The 17,874-nt window shown below is 44.9% G+C and overlaps 1 protein-coding gene across 1 annotated transcript in view; it reads left to right on the plus strand.

Moving 5' to 3' along the window:
• Positions 1-15,379, plus strand: part of TNN (tenascin N) — a 35,576-nt gene extending 20,197 nt beyond the window's left edge. The window contains exons 8-14 of the mRNA XM_053391234.1: positions 119-249; positions 1,142-1,274; positions 4,881-5,032; positions 6,005-6,101; positions 7,172-7,339; positions 11,751-11,914; positions 14,320-15,379. Of these exons, the coding sequence (XP_053247209.1) occupies positions 119-249; positions 1,142-1,274; positions 4,881-5,032; positions 6,005-6,101; positions 7,172-7,339; positions 11,751-11,914; positions 14,320-14,451 (977 nt within the window). The 3' untranslated portion in view covers positions 14,452-15,379. The remainder of the gene's footprint in view (positions 1-118; positions 250-1,141; positions 1,275-4,880; positions 5,033-6,004; positions 6,102-7,171; positions 7,340-11,750; positions 11,915-14,319) is intronic.
• The last annotated feature ends 2,495 nt before the right edge of the window (positions 15,380-17,874 follow it).

A 17,874-nucleotide genomic window follows, 5' to 3' on the forward strand; every position in this document is an offset into this window, starting at 1 on the left:
GCTTCAGGTTAAGAACAGTTTCAGGTTAAGTACGGACCTCCGGAACAAATTAAGTACTTAACCTGAGGTACCACTGTAGCAGGTTAAAACACCTTCACCCACTTTGTCTTTTGCCTAGAAATTGACCCTCCCAGGAATGTCCGTGTGTCAGACGTAACACAGTCCAGTGGATTGGTCACTTGGACACCACCTGATGCTCAGATCAGTGGCTATCTTCTCACCTATCGGGAACCAGATGGTACTATCAAGGTAAGTCTGTAAATTGCTATGTGAGCAAATGTAAGATTAGCTAAGCCAACAGTTCAAAAACGCACAAGCTTTTCACCCATGAACCCAGATTTGATACAGAGATTCGCTACATATGCTTTGCATTTAATGTTTTAAGTTATATGAAAAGTTGGTACAGGTGGCATAACTGTAAAGCAACACTGAATCATCATGAAGATTTGGCATGTAGCCAGTATAGAGTCAGGGGCCACCTTTTGCCTCGTTTTAGTTCTGAAAATGTCCAGCCCACACAGAAGATGGTTTATGATATACAATTATAATAAGGCATTAAAACCACATAAAAGCAAATTATAGAAACAGCAGTTATAAAAGCAATCTTGAAATGCAGCCTAGAGATAAAACAGTATTTTTAACAGCCTTTTAAAAAGCAGAAAAAGAACAGTTGATTTCAGAGATTAAAAGTGAAGCTTTTAATTTGACTTGCCCCATCCTTGTGTTTTGGGAATATAAATACAGCCTATTCCCTTCAAATACTGGATCTTATTCTATGAATGCTATGAACTATGAACCTCAACTATTATTCACCGAGTACTGTGTGCATCTGACTTGCTCCTCTAGGAAGGGCAGTCTGTGGTTCTTCGGATCCTGTGGGATCAGTTCCAATCAGCCCCAGCCAGCATGCCTGATGGTCAGGGATGATGGAAGCTGCAATCCAGCAACACCTGGAGGGCCACACGTTCCACTACCTTCCTCTAGAGAAACTGCATTTTTCACTTCCCCATGGATCACAACCATCCTTGGGTAGCCAGTCATCTCTCTCCCTGCCTCTTACAGGGATTGGAGGCGAAGGTCAAGAAGGGTTGGAGCCAAATTGTCAATGAAATGTAATTTTTGCCTCTCTTTTGTGTGTCAGGAAGTGCGGTTAGGTCCTAATGAGGAAAGGTTTGTCCTCGAAGGCCTTACTCGAGGAACCAAATACACCATACATATCATGGCCTTTAAGGGAGACCGCTGGAGTCGAAAAACAACCACCACTTTTTCTACAGGTAGGTTTTGGGAACTGCAGTAAAACTTCCTCGACCTGTTGTTCAAGACTGTGCTGAAATTTCAGGATTTTAGCCGCCTTCTTGGGGTCTCCAGGGGACGAAGTAATTTGCACCACACCGAATCTTAGTAGGAAAATATGTGACTGAAAACCATAATCACAAATCATACACATTCATTTTTATAACCAAGTATTTGATGATGTCATCAGGAGCAGAATGGAACGCAAATTGAGCTCAGATTAAACTTAATATAGTTTTGTTTGCCAAACCCAGTACTGAATTGAGCTGAGGGAATGTGCCCATCACCATCTAACATGTATTTTTGCTTTGAGAGGTTGAAGTCCTTTTTCTGGTGATCTGAGAAGCATTATGGGTGTATTTAAAAGAATCCTAAGATCAATGTCTTAATAGCCTATTCTGAAGATGTTCTAAATTTGATGATTTTGCACGTCAGATTTGAATAGTAATAGTGGAATAAGTTTTAACAGGTCATGAACTGGCGGCACTTTCAGATCTCACATAGTAAATATGCCAGAATTTCAAAGTACCACATACAACCAAAATGGTCAACCAAATGGAGGGCAACCAAAATGGTCAAAGGTCTGGAAATGATGCCTTATGAGGAACGGCTAAGGGAGCTGGGCATGTTTAGCCTGGAGAAGAGGAGGTTAAGGGGTGATATGATAGCCATGTTCAAATATATAAAAGGATGTCACATAGAGGAGGGAGAAAGGTTGTTTTCTGCTGCTCCAGAGAAGCGGACACGGAGCAATGGATCCAAACTGCAGGAAAGAAGATTCCACCTAAACATTAGGAAGAACTTCCTGACAGTAAGAGCTGTTTGACAGTGGAATTTGCTGCCAAGGAGTGTGGTGGAGTCTCCTTCTTTGGAGGTCTTTAAGCAGAGGCTTGACAACCATATGTCAGGAGTGCTCTGATGGTGTTTCCTGCTTGGCAGGGGGTTGGACTCGATGGCCCTTGTGGTCTCTTCCAACTCTAGGATTCTATGATTCTATGATTCTACATGTTGTCCAGTTTTTAATTTTCCATAATGTAGGTGTGATTGCTGAGCCCCTTAAGTGGAAAGTAAACCTAGTTATGAGATTGATCATCAAGACACCAGTTAGGAAGAGCTCATCTGTGGTGAGCAAGAAGGACTTTTGTTTTAGCTTATACCTGAGACATTTTGTGGCAAAACGAATTCAAGGATGCTAACCATCTGTGAAGCTTCAACAGAGAATGAGATGGGAGAATCTTATCATCAGCTCAGAGATGACCAGAAAGTAGGGACCCTGTTTTAATTCAGATGTTTACATCATTATTAAATAAGTTTAAAAGGTGAGGCTCCAGTATAAAACCTTGTTTGATGCTACTAGATTTGGGAATACAGTGGAAGAAGAGTTCAGCGTGATGAAATCTTACATTCAGACTGGTGTTTGAATATAACATCCTTACACAAAATGGCGAGAGGTTTGGGCATTTGATAATTTGTTGAACAACCAATGTGTGCTGATGGAGCCAAAGGCAACCTTAAAGTTGACAAAAGCTACAAACAAATCCATTTTTTAAAATGTTGGCATATTTAAGAATTAAGTGGGCAAGCACAAAACAGTTGTCTAATAACAAGTAGACAGCTTTAAAGCTGGATTGTTCAGAAAACCTTTTCTTCGAACTTAAACAAGAGTGTTTTCCATGTAGATTTATGAAATATGCTCGGAGTCCTGCAGTGATTTCATGCTCTTTATTGCAGCTTGTAAAACAGTGATTGAATTTCCCCCCAAACCTCAGGCTTTTATATACAGTGGTACCTCAGGTTACATACGCTTCAGGTTACATACGCTTCAGGTTACAGACTCCGCTAACCCAGAAATATTGCTTCAGGTTAAGAACTTTGCTTCAGGATGAGAACAGATATTGTGCTCCGGTTGTGCGGCAGCAGCAGGAGGCCTCATTAGCTAAAGTGGTGCTTCAGGTTAACAACAATTTCAGGTTAAGAACGGACCTCCGGAACGAATTAAGTACTTAACCCGAGGTACCCCTGTACATACATTATTTACACAATGAGTCCCGTCTGATTGGCTGATTCTGCTTTCCTCCTGGAGCCTGATTGGTCTTTTCCTTCAGACCAATCAGTTGTTGCATTCTATGATCCTACCAGCCTAATAGGCTGATTAACTTCCTCCTGGAGCCTGATTGGTCTTCTCCTGCAAGCTAATCAGTTGTTGCATTCTAGAATCCTACTTACCTATTGTTCTAGGATCCAAGCTTAGTACATAACAATTTACTATAATATCTATCCATTTATCTGGTCTTTGTGAGTTCATGACTCAAGTGAGATTTGAAGTGGGAGCTCACAAGTCATGCTGGGTTATCTGCTACACTGCCTCAACTCAGAAAGATATATGGACAAAGCCATCAGGGTCACAGACCTACTGTTTATTTGAAAGGAACAATTGGATTCTCCATCCTTCATTTGCTCCCTGAGAAGCATATAATCTGAAAAACAGTAAGAGAGAAGGAAAGACAAGGGTTTGGAAAGATGGCTATAAGCAAACACAGCTAGACATAAATCCTTTGCATGTCTTCTCAGAAGTAAATCCTATTGCATTCCATGGGACTTGCTCCCAGGTAAGTGCTGGAAGTGACAGAGTGCTGATCAGTTTGCACTGCAGGCTCGTGTAACTGCACGAGACAGAGCAGACAGAGAGAGGAAACTCCAGACTTCCTCGGCCGTCCTCCTTTTGTTGACCTTCCTTCAGACAGATAATCTTAGGGTTGGTGGTTTCCCTTCCTACTCACCTTCCTTCTCCTTCATGCCTCCCTGATGACTTTTAGCTCTCCTTCTTGCATCTCCATTGTAGGTAGATAGAATTAGAGATATTTCCTGTCGAGCATGCATTTCTGGTAACAAATATTAGCTTGCTTCTTTTCCTAAACTCAGTGTGTCTCAGTGTGATTGTATGCAGGGTAAAGTGTGCTCCTCCAGCAGGGATTCTATATCCAGTTCAGTTTCTGCTGGGTGTTCCAAACAAATGCTAACAGTAAGTATGTACGGGCTGGCAGCCTTAGCCTTGGTTTATGAAACTGCGTTTGATCATGTTCATGCCTCCCTTCGGGTCTCCCTGCCCTCTGCCATTCGTGGTCTGTGTAGGATAGGGGATAGATTTATTTGGCCTAATCTTTCTCTTTCCGACACAAACTGAAATGCAGCTATCAATTGAAATTTGCAGTTCTCCAAATTTTGCAAAGCAGTTGTCAAAAAAAAAAAAAAAACGTATATAAAAAAACAGGGAGAGTGCACAAAAATGCACACATTAGTGAAAATAATGCATAAAATGCATTTGATTAAGCTGTGTGTAAAAATGTGTATTAGGAGGAAGGCACAGAAAATGCATGTGAACTTGCATACAAATTCCCCCTCCCCAACATTTTTTGCAAACTGATGCAGAAAGGGAGCAAACTGAACTTATGAACGGAAAACTAGAAAATATGGAGAAACGGTTGCCCTGGCCTCCTTTATATTGCTGTGCTGTACAAATATTCTTTGTTTTTCATCTTTCTTTTTGAACTTGCTCACTTGGCTTCCCCCCTCCTTTGCTCCTGCAGTCAGTTTGCGCTATCCCTTCCCTGCGGACTGCAGCCAGACCCAGGAAAACGGACACTCTGCCAGCGGCATGTACACCATCTACCTGAACGGTGACGTCAACAGACCCCTGCAGGTGTACTGTGACATGGCCACTGATGGAGGTGGATGGATAGTGAGTTCTGCTCTTAAACAGCTCTATTTTCAATCCTTTCACAAAGCACTCATGTGACAGATTTGGCCCTTTTCACCAAGGGGAATGACGCAGCATACTATCACTTGGTGGTCATATTGCGACCAACCACACCAAAAGCATACTTGCCTCTGCAGGACCTGCACCAAAATTCAGACAGTATTGTGGGGGGATGAGGTGAGTGGCAGCATGCAGGTCAAAGCACAAACCCCACAGGTTAGGTGTGCCCTGGAAAGTTAGCAGTGGAAGTCAGAAATGCAACAGTACAAGGCAGGGTCTTCATATGCTTCAAAAAGCCTACCTTGAAGTTTCCTTGTTAGGGGTGAGTGGATGTCCTGCATGGCATTCCTGTTCTTGCTTGTGGGCTGGTTCTGCCCCTTGGTTTCCTCTTTTCTGCATTATCATTTAACCAGGAGAATTTATAATTTGGGAACTGGCTTCTCCACACTGTTTACTTCGTCTCTCTCCCCTCCCTGCCTTTACAGCTTACTGATATGCACGGGTTCATGCACACAATGGTTAAAACTCTGCACAAATAGGAATATTGGTGAGATAAGGAGTTCCTTTTCCTCCTGTGATTTAATCAATAACTACATGTGCTTGAGCTCATTGATAACCTGTTGAAGTGGGGGGAGAGAGGAGAACCAAAAGCTGCATAGAGCTGCACAGGTGCCATGGAAAGAAAGAAAGAAAGAAAGAAAGAAAGAAAGAAAGAAAGAAAGAAAGAGTGGATCATTAAGGCATTGGTGTTACTCCCCAAACAAAATAGAGATATTCAGATGGGGAGAATTCTATAATCCATGGTCAAATTAAGCTGGTCTCATCAGGTTAGGTATTTCTTACTGTGCCTGGTGTTTGAGCCTTCTTATCTTCAGTTTCCATCTATCATCCTATCATTGGTGTTCTGTGTTCAAGGGACCAGACCTGTCACTTGGCGTTTGTTTGCTTTCGCAGGTGTTTCAGAGACGGAACACAGGGCAGCTGGATTTCTTTAAGCGCTGGAGGAATTACGTTGAAGGCTTTGGAGACCCTGCTGGGGAATTTTGGCTTGGTACTGTATCTGCATTCTGTATGTGACTGTAGGGAAGGGTGCCACAGGTTTTGTAAAAAGTGCCGCTGCTCATGCATATATAGTTATCTGGTCTTTCTGGCCAGTGCTATGGATAGGTGAGCTCAGGGGCTTAGGGTGGGCTGTGGCCCCGGGTGCAAGATTTGTAGGGGCGCAACTGCCAGTATCGCCAACTAGTTGCACTGGAGAAGATGCACAACGGAGGGAGTGGGAAGGAAAGGAACCACAAAAAGGAGGGAGGTCTCTTTCTCAGTGCTTTCTTTCTTTGGTTTCAATTGGTGGATGCTGCTGCTGCTGCTGCCGACACCCCCAAAAGTCCTTCTCCCCTGGAAGCTTGTGTGTGGGTCTTCAGCTCTTGGGGTGGGTGCGCTGGCAGTGCCAAGCAGCAGAAGCCTGTCTGTGCTGGAGGGCTCTTCAAGCTGCTCCCTTTGCATACAAATCAGTTGCCAGGAGCCGAGCAGGTAGAGGAGAGGAAGGGCAAACGGAGGAAGAGGAGAGGAAGGGCAAACGGAGGAAGAGGAGAGATTGGAGAGGAGTGAGGGCTCCAAGCAGGGAAAAGCAAATCACTCAAAGCAAATCCCTGGGTCTCACCCAGGTGTGCCTGGGGTGGTGGTCTTAAAAGTCCCCCCCCCCGGCCAGCCCTGTCTGTTCCCAAAGGAGAGCACACACATCTGGTGAGTCCCCTGCAAAGGCTGCAGCTGAGCTGCCATTGCTCCTCTACCTTTGTCCCCGCTGCCTCCGAGCTACCCTGCCTCACCACTCAAGTCAAGCTGGCCAACAGACTGCCCCGGCCAGCCGGCTTGTGCTTGGCTCAGGCTGGCGGAGCAGGTGCAGGGAGCAGCCCCCAGGCAGCAGGAGAGGTGAAGGCACATTGCCTCCGAAGAGCAATGCATTTATGTCGCAAAAACAATGGGTAGAGTTCAGCTAAGTTTACTCTGGACATACTGAAATTTATAGCTTTGTCATGAAAACTTTCTGGAAATATTTCTTACTGGCCACGGACAATTGGAACTGTGGTTGTCTGCAAACTTACTCTGGACTGTTTCTTTCAGGCCTTGAAAAGCTGCATCAGCTCACCAGTAGCGCCCCCGTTCCCTATGAACTGAGGGTGGATTTACGAACGCACAATGAGTCTGCCTATGCCATCTATGACCTCTTCCAGGTGGGCTCCAGCAGGGATCGATACAAGCTCTCCGTGGGGAAGTACAGAGGCACCGCTGGTAAGGAAAACGTTATTTGGCTTGCAGTATCATGTGTAGACACTGGACACAGGAGCAGTGAGACACCCTTCAGTGGGTGGAGCTAACTAACTTGTCAGGTGTTAAAATGGCCAGAATCTAAATAGTTTATGTACTGACCTGGTGCTCCCCTTCTCTTCTGGGCCACAGCACTCATTGGCCACAGCCAGCACATGGTGCTGTAGTCCAAAACAGCTGGAGGGCACCAGGTTGGAGAAGGCTGGTTTAACAGTATAGTCTTATAGAAAGCAAAAAGCTTTCTTTGCAATTCTTCCCCATGAAATCACTTTATGACGCATGTACAAAGAGAGATATACATGTGTGGTTTTATAGATGGAGCAAAACCACACCTGTGTGCTATATACATAAGTGGGAGTATGTGTAAAGAGAGAATACTAGCACAGACAACATAAATTTTATGCCTAAATCGAGTATGACCCTGGCACTTAAGGAGCCAGTAATATTTTTGCATTACCCTTCCAACAAAAATCATCATTCCCTTTAGTAGGTGATATAGCATATTGACAGAAAATCATCTTTGCCACCTTTCTCATACTCCAGTCGTGTTTGTTGACTTCATCAGTGTAACGATTTCTCAACTTCCCAAAAGCCACTCCTCTGCCAGAAGGGATACCTTTTGGTGCCTCAGTGGTAGGTGCCATGAAGAGATTTATTACTAGCTAGGTATTCGCTTCATTATTAGTTACTCGTTTAACTGTACAGTCCTAGGTCTGTCTACTCAGAAGTATGCCCAGCTCAGAGGAACAAAAAGGGGCCATTACAGAATCCTGCAGTAGCAAATTCCCTATAATACTTTTAATAATTTACTTCCAGTATATCTGTATAATCATGCAGGATTACTAGCAGTGAATAAAGTCCACTGTGAGCTGTCTACCCCCTTCATGGATCACTGCCTTGCCGTGGCGAAGGGGCTTGAAGAACTCAGAGAAGCTATGAACTACGCCGAGCAGGGCACACAAGATGAACAGGTCATAGTGGAGAGTTTTGACCAAACGTGATCCACCTGGAGGAGGAACTGGCAAGCCACTCCAGTATCCTTGCCAAGAAAACTCCATGGACAAAGACAACAGGCATATAAAAGTTATGACGCTGGAAGATGAGCCCCTCAGGTCGGAAGGCGTCCAACATGCTACTGGGGAAGAGCGGAGGGCAAGTACAAGTAGATCCAGAGCTGATGAAGCGGCTGGGCCAAAGCCGAAAGGACGCTCAGTTGCGGATATGCCTGGAAGCGAAAGGAAAGTCCAATGCTGTAAAGAAAAATATTGCATAGGAACCTGGAATGTAAGAACCATGAACCTAGGTAAGTTGGAGGTGGTCAAAAATGAGATGGCAAGAATAAATATTGACATCCTGGGCATCAGTGAACTAAAATGGACGGGAATGGGCGAATTCAGTTCGGATGACCATCACATCTACTACTGTGGGCAAGAAACCCGTAAAAGAAATGGAGTGGCCCTCATAGTCAACAAAAGAGTGGCGAAAACTGTACTGGGATGCAATCTCAAAAATGATAGAATGATCTCGATACGAATCCAAGGCAGACCTTTTAACATCACAGTAATCCAAGTTTATGCACCAACCACTGGTGCTGAAGAAACTGAAATAGACCAATTTTATGAAGACTTACAAGACCTTATAGAAGTGACACCAAAGAAGGATGTTCTTCTCATTATAGGGGATTGGAATGCTAAAGTAGGGAATCAAGAGATAAAAGGAACAACTGGCAAGTTTGGCCTTGGAGATCAAAACGAAGCAGGGCAAAGGCTAATAGAGTTCTGTCAAGAGAACAAGCTGGTCATCACAAACACGCTTTTCCAACAACACAAGAGACGTCTCTACACATGGACATCACCAGATGGGCAGTATCGAAATCAGATTGATTATATTCTCTGCAGCCAAAGATGGAGAAGCTCTATACAGTCAGCAAAAACAAGACCTGGAGCTGACTGTGGCTCAGATCATCAGCTTCTTATAGCAAAATTCAAGCTTAAACTGAAGAAAGTAGGAAAAACCACTGGGCCGGTAAGATACAATCTAAGTCAAATCCCTTATGAATACACAGTGGAAGTGAGGAACAGGTTTAAGGATTTAGATTTGCTGGACAGAGTGCCTGAAGAACTATGGATGGAGGCTCGTAACATTGTACAGGAGGCAGCAACGAAAACCATCCCAGTGAAAAGGAAATGCAAGAAAGCAAAGTGGCTGTCCAACGAGGCCTTACAAATAGCGGAGGAGAGAAGGCAAACAAAATGCGAGGGAGATAGTGAAAGATACAGGAAATTGAATGCAGATTTCCAAAGAATAGCAAGGAGAGACAAGAAGGCCTTCTTAAACGAGCAGTGCAAACAAATAGAGGAAAACAACAGAATGGGAAGAACCAGAGATCTGTTCAAGAAAATTGGAGATATGAAAGGAACATTTCGTACAAAGATTACCATAATAAAGGACAAAAGTGGTAAGGACCTAACAGAAGCAGAAGACATCAAGAAGAGGTGGCAAGAATACACAGAGGAATTATACCAGAAAGATATGGATGTCTCGTACACCCCAGGTAGTGTGGTTGCTGACCTTGAGCCAGACATCCTGGAAAGTGAAGTCAAATGGGCCTTAGAAAGCACTGCAAATAACAAGGCCAGTGGAAGTGATGGTATTCCAGCTGAACTATTTAAAATTTTAAAAGATGATGCTGTTAAGGTGCTACACTCAATATGCCAGCAAATTTGGAAAACTCAGCAGTGGCCAGAAGATTGGAGAAGATCAGTCTACATCCCAATCCCAAAGAAGGGCAGTGCCAAAGAATGCTCCAACTACCGCACAATTGCACTCATTTCACACGCTAGCAAGGTTATGCTTAAAATTCTACAAGGAAGGCTCAAACAGTATGTGGATCGAGAACTCCCAGAAGTGCAAGCTGGATTTAGAAGAGGCAGAGGAACCAGAGACCAAATTGCAAACATGCGCTGGATTATGGAGAAAGCTAGAGAGTTCCAGAAAGACATCTACTTCTGCTTCATTGACTATGCAAAAGCCTTTGACTGTGTCGACCACAGCAAACTATGGCAAGTTCTTAAAGAAATGGGAGTGCCTGATCACCTCATCTGTCTCCTGAGAAATCTCTATGTGGGACAAGAAGCTACAGTTAGAACTGGATATGGAACAACTGATTGGTTCAAAATTGGGAAAGGCGTACGACAAGGCTGTATTTTGTCTCCCTGCTTATTTAATTTATACGCAGAATACATCATGCGAAAGGCTGGGCTGGATGAATCCCAAGCTGGAATTAAGATTGCCGGAAGAAATATCAACAACCTCAGATATGCAGATGACACAACCTTGATGGCAGAAAGTGAGGAGGAATTAAAGAACCTTTTAATGAGGGTGAAAGAGGAGAGTGCAAAATATGGTCTGAAGCTCAACATCAAAAAAACGAAGATCATGGCCACTGGTCCCATCACCTCCTGGCAAATAGAAGGGGAAGAAATGGAGGCAGTGAGAGATTTTACTTTCTTGGGCTCCATGATCACTGCAGATGGTGACAGCAGCCACGAAATTAAAAGACGCCTGCTTCTTGGGAGAAGGGCAATGACAGGCCTAGACAGCATCTTGAGAAGTAGAGACGTCACCTTGCCAACAAAGGTCCGTATAGTTAAAGCCATGGTTTTCCCAGTAGTGATGTATGGAAGTGAGAGCTGGACCATAAAGAAGGCTGATCGCCGAAGAATTGATGCTTTTGAATTATGGTGCTGGAGAAGACTCTTGAGAGTCCCATGGACTGCAAGAAGATCAAATGCATCCATTCTTAATGAAATCAGCCCTGAGTGCTCACTGGAAGGACAGATCGTGAAGCTGAGGCTCCAGTACTTTGGCCACCTCATGAGAAGAGAAGACTCCCTGGAGAAGACACTGATGCTGGGAAAGATGGAGGGCACAAGGAGAAGGGGGCGACAGAGGATGAGATAGTTGGATAGTGTTTTCGAGGTTACCAGCATGAGTTTGACCAAACTGCGGGAGGTAGTGGAGGACAGAGGTGCCTGGCGTGCTCTGGTCCATGGGGTCACGAAGAGTCGGACACGACTAAACGACTAAACAACAACAACAACGAGCTGTCTACATTTCCAACATCCATCTAAGCTGCACATTTTCGTAGGAGAAGCTGATGCCGATACAAATCTTGTATAGTTGGCCATTTGTGTTCTCTCCTTTTAGCAGTAGTTCTGTATCTGCATGTTGGCCCTTGAGAAAAGTTACCTTGTATTTCTGATTCCTCTAGGCAGGCTTTCGCAGCTCTTATTTCAGGTACCCAGGTGTACTCAGGTATTAATGAAACCAGGATCCCCGTAGTCCTAATGCTGCCTTTCTTCCCCCAATTCAGGGGATGCCATGACTTACCACAATGGTTGGAGATTTACCACCTGGGACAGGGACAGCGACATCGCTCTCAGCAACTGCGCAATCACACATCACGGTGGCTGGTGGTATAAGAACTGCCACTTGGCCAATCTGAATGGCAAATATGGCGAAGACAAGCACAGTGAGGTGAGTACTGGGCACTCTGCCCAGCAGATGTGGGGAACCTTTGGCCCTCCAAAAGCTGCTGAACTACGACTCCCATCATCCCTGGCCATTGGCCATGCTGGCTGGCGCTGATGGTAGTTGTAGTCAGCAACACCTGGAAGGCCACAAGCTCCCCACACCTGCTGTATGGTTCTCCTTTTATATATCAGGTATGCAATTTTTTCCCAAGTGCCTACTAAAATGCTGGCAACATGAGGCACTTCCCTGCAGTTGTCATTTAAAGTTTGGAACAGCCTTACCTGTCTCACAAATGGAATGGAAACCCTTTCTATTCTGCCATCTCTTAACTCTGAATTTATATCAGGAGTTGTTATTCCATGGGGTGCAATGTTTGATTTGTTTTTTCATTGGATTCATCCATTAAAACATTTTTACACATGTCTACTCAAATGTGAGCCCCACGGACACTTATTCCCAGGTACAGGTGTATATAGGATTGCAGAATTAGGTTTTCTCATACAGTTGTTAGGAAAATCTGAAAACTGAAATTCTCACAACTTAATCACGAGCACAGACTCCCGCCCCCCCCCCCCCCGAATATGTCAGAAAATGGCTGCTGAGGTCTGGAACAAAGAGCCTGAAAGATGGGAAGATGAGCCCTTGTGCCCTTTTGCCGCATTTCTGCTGAAAAGCACATTGCAGCAGATTTATGGAGAAAGAGGCGCCACAGAGCAGTGAGGTGCCTTAGTGGTTTAGAGACAGCTATGACTCAGGAAAGGCTCTTCCTCCCCAGGTTGAATCTCACAGCCAGGTGGTAGCCTTTGGCAAGCTCTTCCTGCACAAAGAATAAGAGGCTAATAATAGTGACCTACCTTGCTAGATGTGGGTGGCGCGGGTGGCGCTGTGGGTAAAACCTCAGCACCTAGGACTTGCCGATCGCATGGTCGGCGGTTTGAATCCCCGCGGTGGGGTGCGCTCCCGTCGTTCGGTCCCAGCGCCTGCCCACCTAGCAGTTCGAAAGCACCTCCGGGTACAAGTAGATAAATAGGGACCGCTTACCAGCGGGAAGGTAAACGGCGTTCCGTGTGCTGCGCTGGCTCGCCAGATGCAGCTTGTCACGCTGGCCACGTGACCTGGAAGTGTCTGCGGACAGCGCTGGCTCCTGGCCTATAGAGTGTGATGAGCGCACAACCCTAGAGTTTGGCAAGACTGGCCTGTACGGGCAGGGGTACCTTTACCTTTACCTTGCTAGATTACAAGACAGTGTGTGTGAAATGCTTTGATCACTCAGAATTACTATGCTCAAAAGTATTGCACACTTTTCTTCCTCCTCCTCTTCTTTCCACCCTTCCTCATACAGAGACAATAATAGCTAACAACATTCATAAAATGCAGCATAAAAGTGAAATTAAAACCACAATTCATAGTAATACAGGATAACAATAGGATATGACATCAATGTTCAAGCCAGTGGAACAGGAAACATTTTAGACAAACAGAAGCTCTCCGTCTGTGCTCTGAAGACCTGCAAACATCAGCTGGTGAGGGCACTCTGATCTGGAGAGACTTTCCTAGATGGCAGTTTATCAACACCTATTGAAAGGTTTTGGGGACTGGATCTAATCCATGGGGCTGTTGTGGCAGCTAGACTGGTGATTGGGAGCAGCCGCCGAGACCATATAATACTGGTGCTGAAAGACCTACATTGGCTCCCAGTACGTTTCCGAGCACAATTCAAAGTGTTGGTGCTGACCTTTAAAGCCCTAAACGGCCTTGGTCCAGTATACCTGAAGGAGCGTCTCCACCCCCATCGTTCAGCCCGGACACTGAGGTCCAGTGCCGAGGGCCTTCTGTTGGTTCCCTCATTGCGAGAAGCGAAGTTACAGGGAACCAGTCAGAGGGCCTTCTTGGAGGTGGCGCCCACCCTGTGGAACGCCCTCCCACCAGATGTCAAAGAGATAAACAACTACCTGACATTTAGAAGACATCTGAAGGCAGCCCTGTTTAGGGAAGTTTTTAATGTGTGACATTTTAATGTATTTTTAATCTTTGTTGGAAGCCATCCAGAGTGGCTGGGGAAACCCAGCCAGATGGGCGGGGTACAATAATAAATTGTTGTTGTTGTTATTATTATCCATAACAGCAAGTGAAAAATAATATGGTTGAAATGGTATTATTTCTACTATAAATTTGGGCAGGAGTTTTAATTTTTGCCCACAGATTCAAGAAGTTTCTTTAGCACGCAAAAGATCCCAGGTTTAATCCCTGCTGTTTCCGTTAAGAGCTGGAAAAGACTATGGCCTGATGCCCCAGAGAACCACAGCCAGGCAGTCGACAAGGACGAGCCAGTGGTCTGACTTGGTATAGCTCAGGGCTGTGTCCTTTGTTCCGGTGTGATGCTTGATTACCTGTTTTTCTCTTTCAAGGGAATTAACTGGGAGCCATGGAAAGGCCACTTGTTCTCCATCCCTTACACCGAGATGAAGTTCCGTCCACGCTCACACCCAATCTTGGGTAGAAAAAGGAGATCTCTAGCAGGGAAGGAACCCAGGGTTTAAAATGGATGAAATGTGGTGCTTGTCAAGTGAAACATGGCAATGCAATATCATGTAACCATGTGACCTTGTGCTCCTTATTTTAGTACATTTATAATTGCATACAACTGGTTACAGGCTTCCTCAGAAGAATTATCTGGTTTAATTGGTTGGGATCAGTACAGAACCTGCACTGCACTGTGAGTGAAATTTGAAAAGAATAAGGTAGGAGACTAAGGGCTGGCTCAGAATTCTTCTTCTTGTGGAGGGCCATGTCTATCGAGGCTCCCTCTGCTTGTAGTGGCCTCTGGTTCTGATAGCTACCATGGATCAGGAAGGCCCATTCCAGCCCTCCAATTGTTCCATGTTCTTGACAAGAACTTCCCCCACAGCAGGATCTTGCTTTTCCTTGCCAGAGAAAACAAAGAAGTCACCACACCATCTCTTTTCCTTCTTTGCTCTCTCTCTTGGGTGGCTTTGCTTATTCTGCTCAACAAGGACCCAATTGGTCTGCTGTTCTCTGATTTCTGAGATGTAGCTTTGCAAAACCCAAGGTGCTAATTTAACATATTTTTCTATCCATGGTGTTCCCTGCAAGACAATTGTCAAGTCACCAAAAGCCAACAGTATCAAACTCTCAAGTGCTGCTGAGAATGATGCGGTTGTACCTCAAAGATGCCTCTCCTAAATAAAGCACGACCTTTCTAGCTTTCCATTTGCTCTTTTTCAGGGCCGACCCTGTCCATGAGGCAAGGTGAGGCAAGTGCCTCAAGTGGCAAAAGCGCATGAGGTGGGGCCCCATCCTGCAGGCAGAGAAGTGGCACCACCAGTAGCAGCACTGGTTTCTGGCTAGATCTCACCAAATCTCACATGATCTCACTGAAATATTGCAAGATCTCACAGAGCAAGTGAGATCTCACTGGAAGCCAGCACTGCTGCGCAATGCAGATGAGGCAGGCTTCAGCAGGGACGGGGGGGGGGGGGCGACGAGGACGTTTCCATTTCACCTCAAGCAGCAAAGCAGAATGTGTTGCCCCTGTTCGTTCTTGTTCTTTGGCTCCATTCCAATGTGAGAAATTGTTTCATCTCCTTTTCTCCCACCCTCTTTTCACTTGAGAAATAGTAAGTCACAAAACTGTACCATTTCATACTACAAGTGTTCCTCCATATCCTCCTGCCCCAAATGTCCTCTCAGACATGTAGTTTTCTATGTGCAGAGATATTGTGCTAAGGAGAAGCATGCAGTCCTTTTAAGCCTCTGTCTGCAGCCTGAAGTGACTCAGCCCCGACAAGCCATGTGTAAAACTTTAGTTATAGCACCACCTAATGTTGATTTCAAGTATGACTAAAAGGGGGCTTATAGCAAGTCAGTATTTCTAATGTTGTATATATGCTTTACTAGGGGATGCGCTCCTCCTTGTTCTGCTCACCAACACGTTCACCCCCTCCAGCTTCCCCTTCCCACCCTATTCAACTGCTAAGCTCATTTTTCACCTTCCCAACACCATTTCTGAAGCCACTTCTCTCTTCTGTTCTGCAGTCCTGCTTTGCACACCTGTTTTCACCTTCACTTTCATGTCTATACCTCCTCTGCACTCTTTTTCTGCAACCTCCTTGTACACAAACCACCCCCAGGGTAATCTCGTGCATCATCTCTGAGGGAATTTAATATATGATTCCCTGAGGACCTATGCGTGTGGATAAACAAAAGAATCGGCTGGGTGCCCGGATTCAAAATTTGGGGATAGGATACTGAGAGCCCCAGTAGCAGAGATTAAACTCACAAAAGTTAAGCTGCAGTACAACGTTAGGACTATAGATTGTTCATCTGCACACAGCAGCTGACCTCTTTCTACCCCTCTTGCAATGAGCAGACCACACATCTTTAAGTTTTAAATGCTTTACTTAGCAGATTCAAGGTCTAAGTCATGCAATGTTCCAGGCAGCATCAAAGATTATACAGGCAAGATACCCCTCCATAGAAAATACAGAATATAGTTCCAAACATGTGCTGTGACCTTTGGAGCAAGCTCACACATCTCCGTCTTGTTACATTATGCACACACACACACACACACACACACACACACATGAAGTACAAAGGCTTTACTTCCTCCATTTCCGGGTGTGACCTAGCTGAGTCTATCTAGCAATACAACTCTGTAGTCCTTTCCCCCTCCATGCACTAACTAGTAGTTGTTCATAGTTATGTTTGACTGCAGTGTCCCGCATCTTTCTCCTTCCATACAGGCAACCCCCAACTTGTGCAGGGTTGTGTTCCGGGTCATTGTGCGCTTGCGTGAAATTGCATGCAATTGAAACTCTGCCCCCACTCTTTCCTTTTAGTGATGTATTTTATTACCTTTCTGAGTCATTTCCGGGTTTGGTGCTATGTGTGTGATTGCACACATATTGGTCACACCTAAAATGGGGGTTGCCTGTATATTGCAACTATTAAGCATCCTTTTCACCTTCTCTTATGAAGCCACCATCCCCTCTTATGCCAGAACCTTTCGTGTCCCTGCTTTCATCTCCAGTGCCATTCCATCCCTCATACTCCCATCCTTTTTCGCAATCTCTTTTGCATTTCCCCATTTCCCCTCATGTTCCCCTTCCTACATCATGATAACCTTCGTACCTTTATTCTACCTAATTGTTTAGTTAGAGAAGCTTAACTTCAGTTGATGGATGTGGCACATGTCTGGGTGTTTGCTTGTTAATAAAAATATCTCTTCTAAATTAAATCTGGAACTTCATGTTCCTATTTGCTTCATGTGGCAAATATGCTGTATGAAGGTGCTATGAAATATGTGAGGGCTCCACATCCTTTATCTTTCTCACATGAGGCGGCTGAGGAATGGAAGAGAGGAAATAGCCATTTTTTTCTGGCAGTGTCCTTCTCATTGCACTCAGAGAATAGCAGGAGTTTGAGTAAAGCAGAGATGGAGAGAGATTGGGATGAAAATTGTGGTTTTAAACAACAGCAGAGGTTTGTGTAAGCAGGGATAGATGTACACTGAGGGCTTGCTCTTTAAATCACAAACAAACCAGGTTTAACAAGGAGAAATAGCAGAGATGGGTTCAACCCAGAAGCTGACACAGCAGAGCCTTTCCAGACTCCAGACTCATAGTTCTCAAATTTTGTTTTAAATGCCATTTTCCCTCCTCACTGGTACTCCTTCCTCACTCTCCTCAAACTTCTGCCATTGTTTAAAACTGCCACATTTTCCCGCTCAGTTTTTCTCCACCCCTGCTTTATTCATACCTCTGCTGTTGTTTAAAACTACCATTTCCCTCTCATTGTCTTTCCACCACTGCTTTACTCAAACTTACGCTGTTTTGAACCACCACTTCCCCCCTCTTAGTGTCCCTTCCTTCTCAGTCCCATTCCGTGGGCACTGCTATTGTGCAACTTGCCTTCCCTTTAACCCCCTTCCCAGCCCCGAC

This window comes from Podarcis raffonei, chromosome 6 (assembly GCF_027172205.1).
Source record: "Podarcis raffonei isolate rPodRaf1 chromosome 6, rPodRaf1.pri, whole genome shotgun sequence".
Classification (NCBI taxonomy): domain Eukaryota; kingdom Metazoa; phylum Chordata; class Lepidosauria; order Squamata; family Lacertidae; genus Podarcis; species Podarcis raffonei.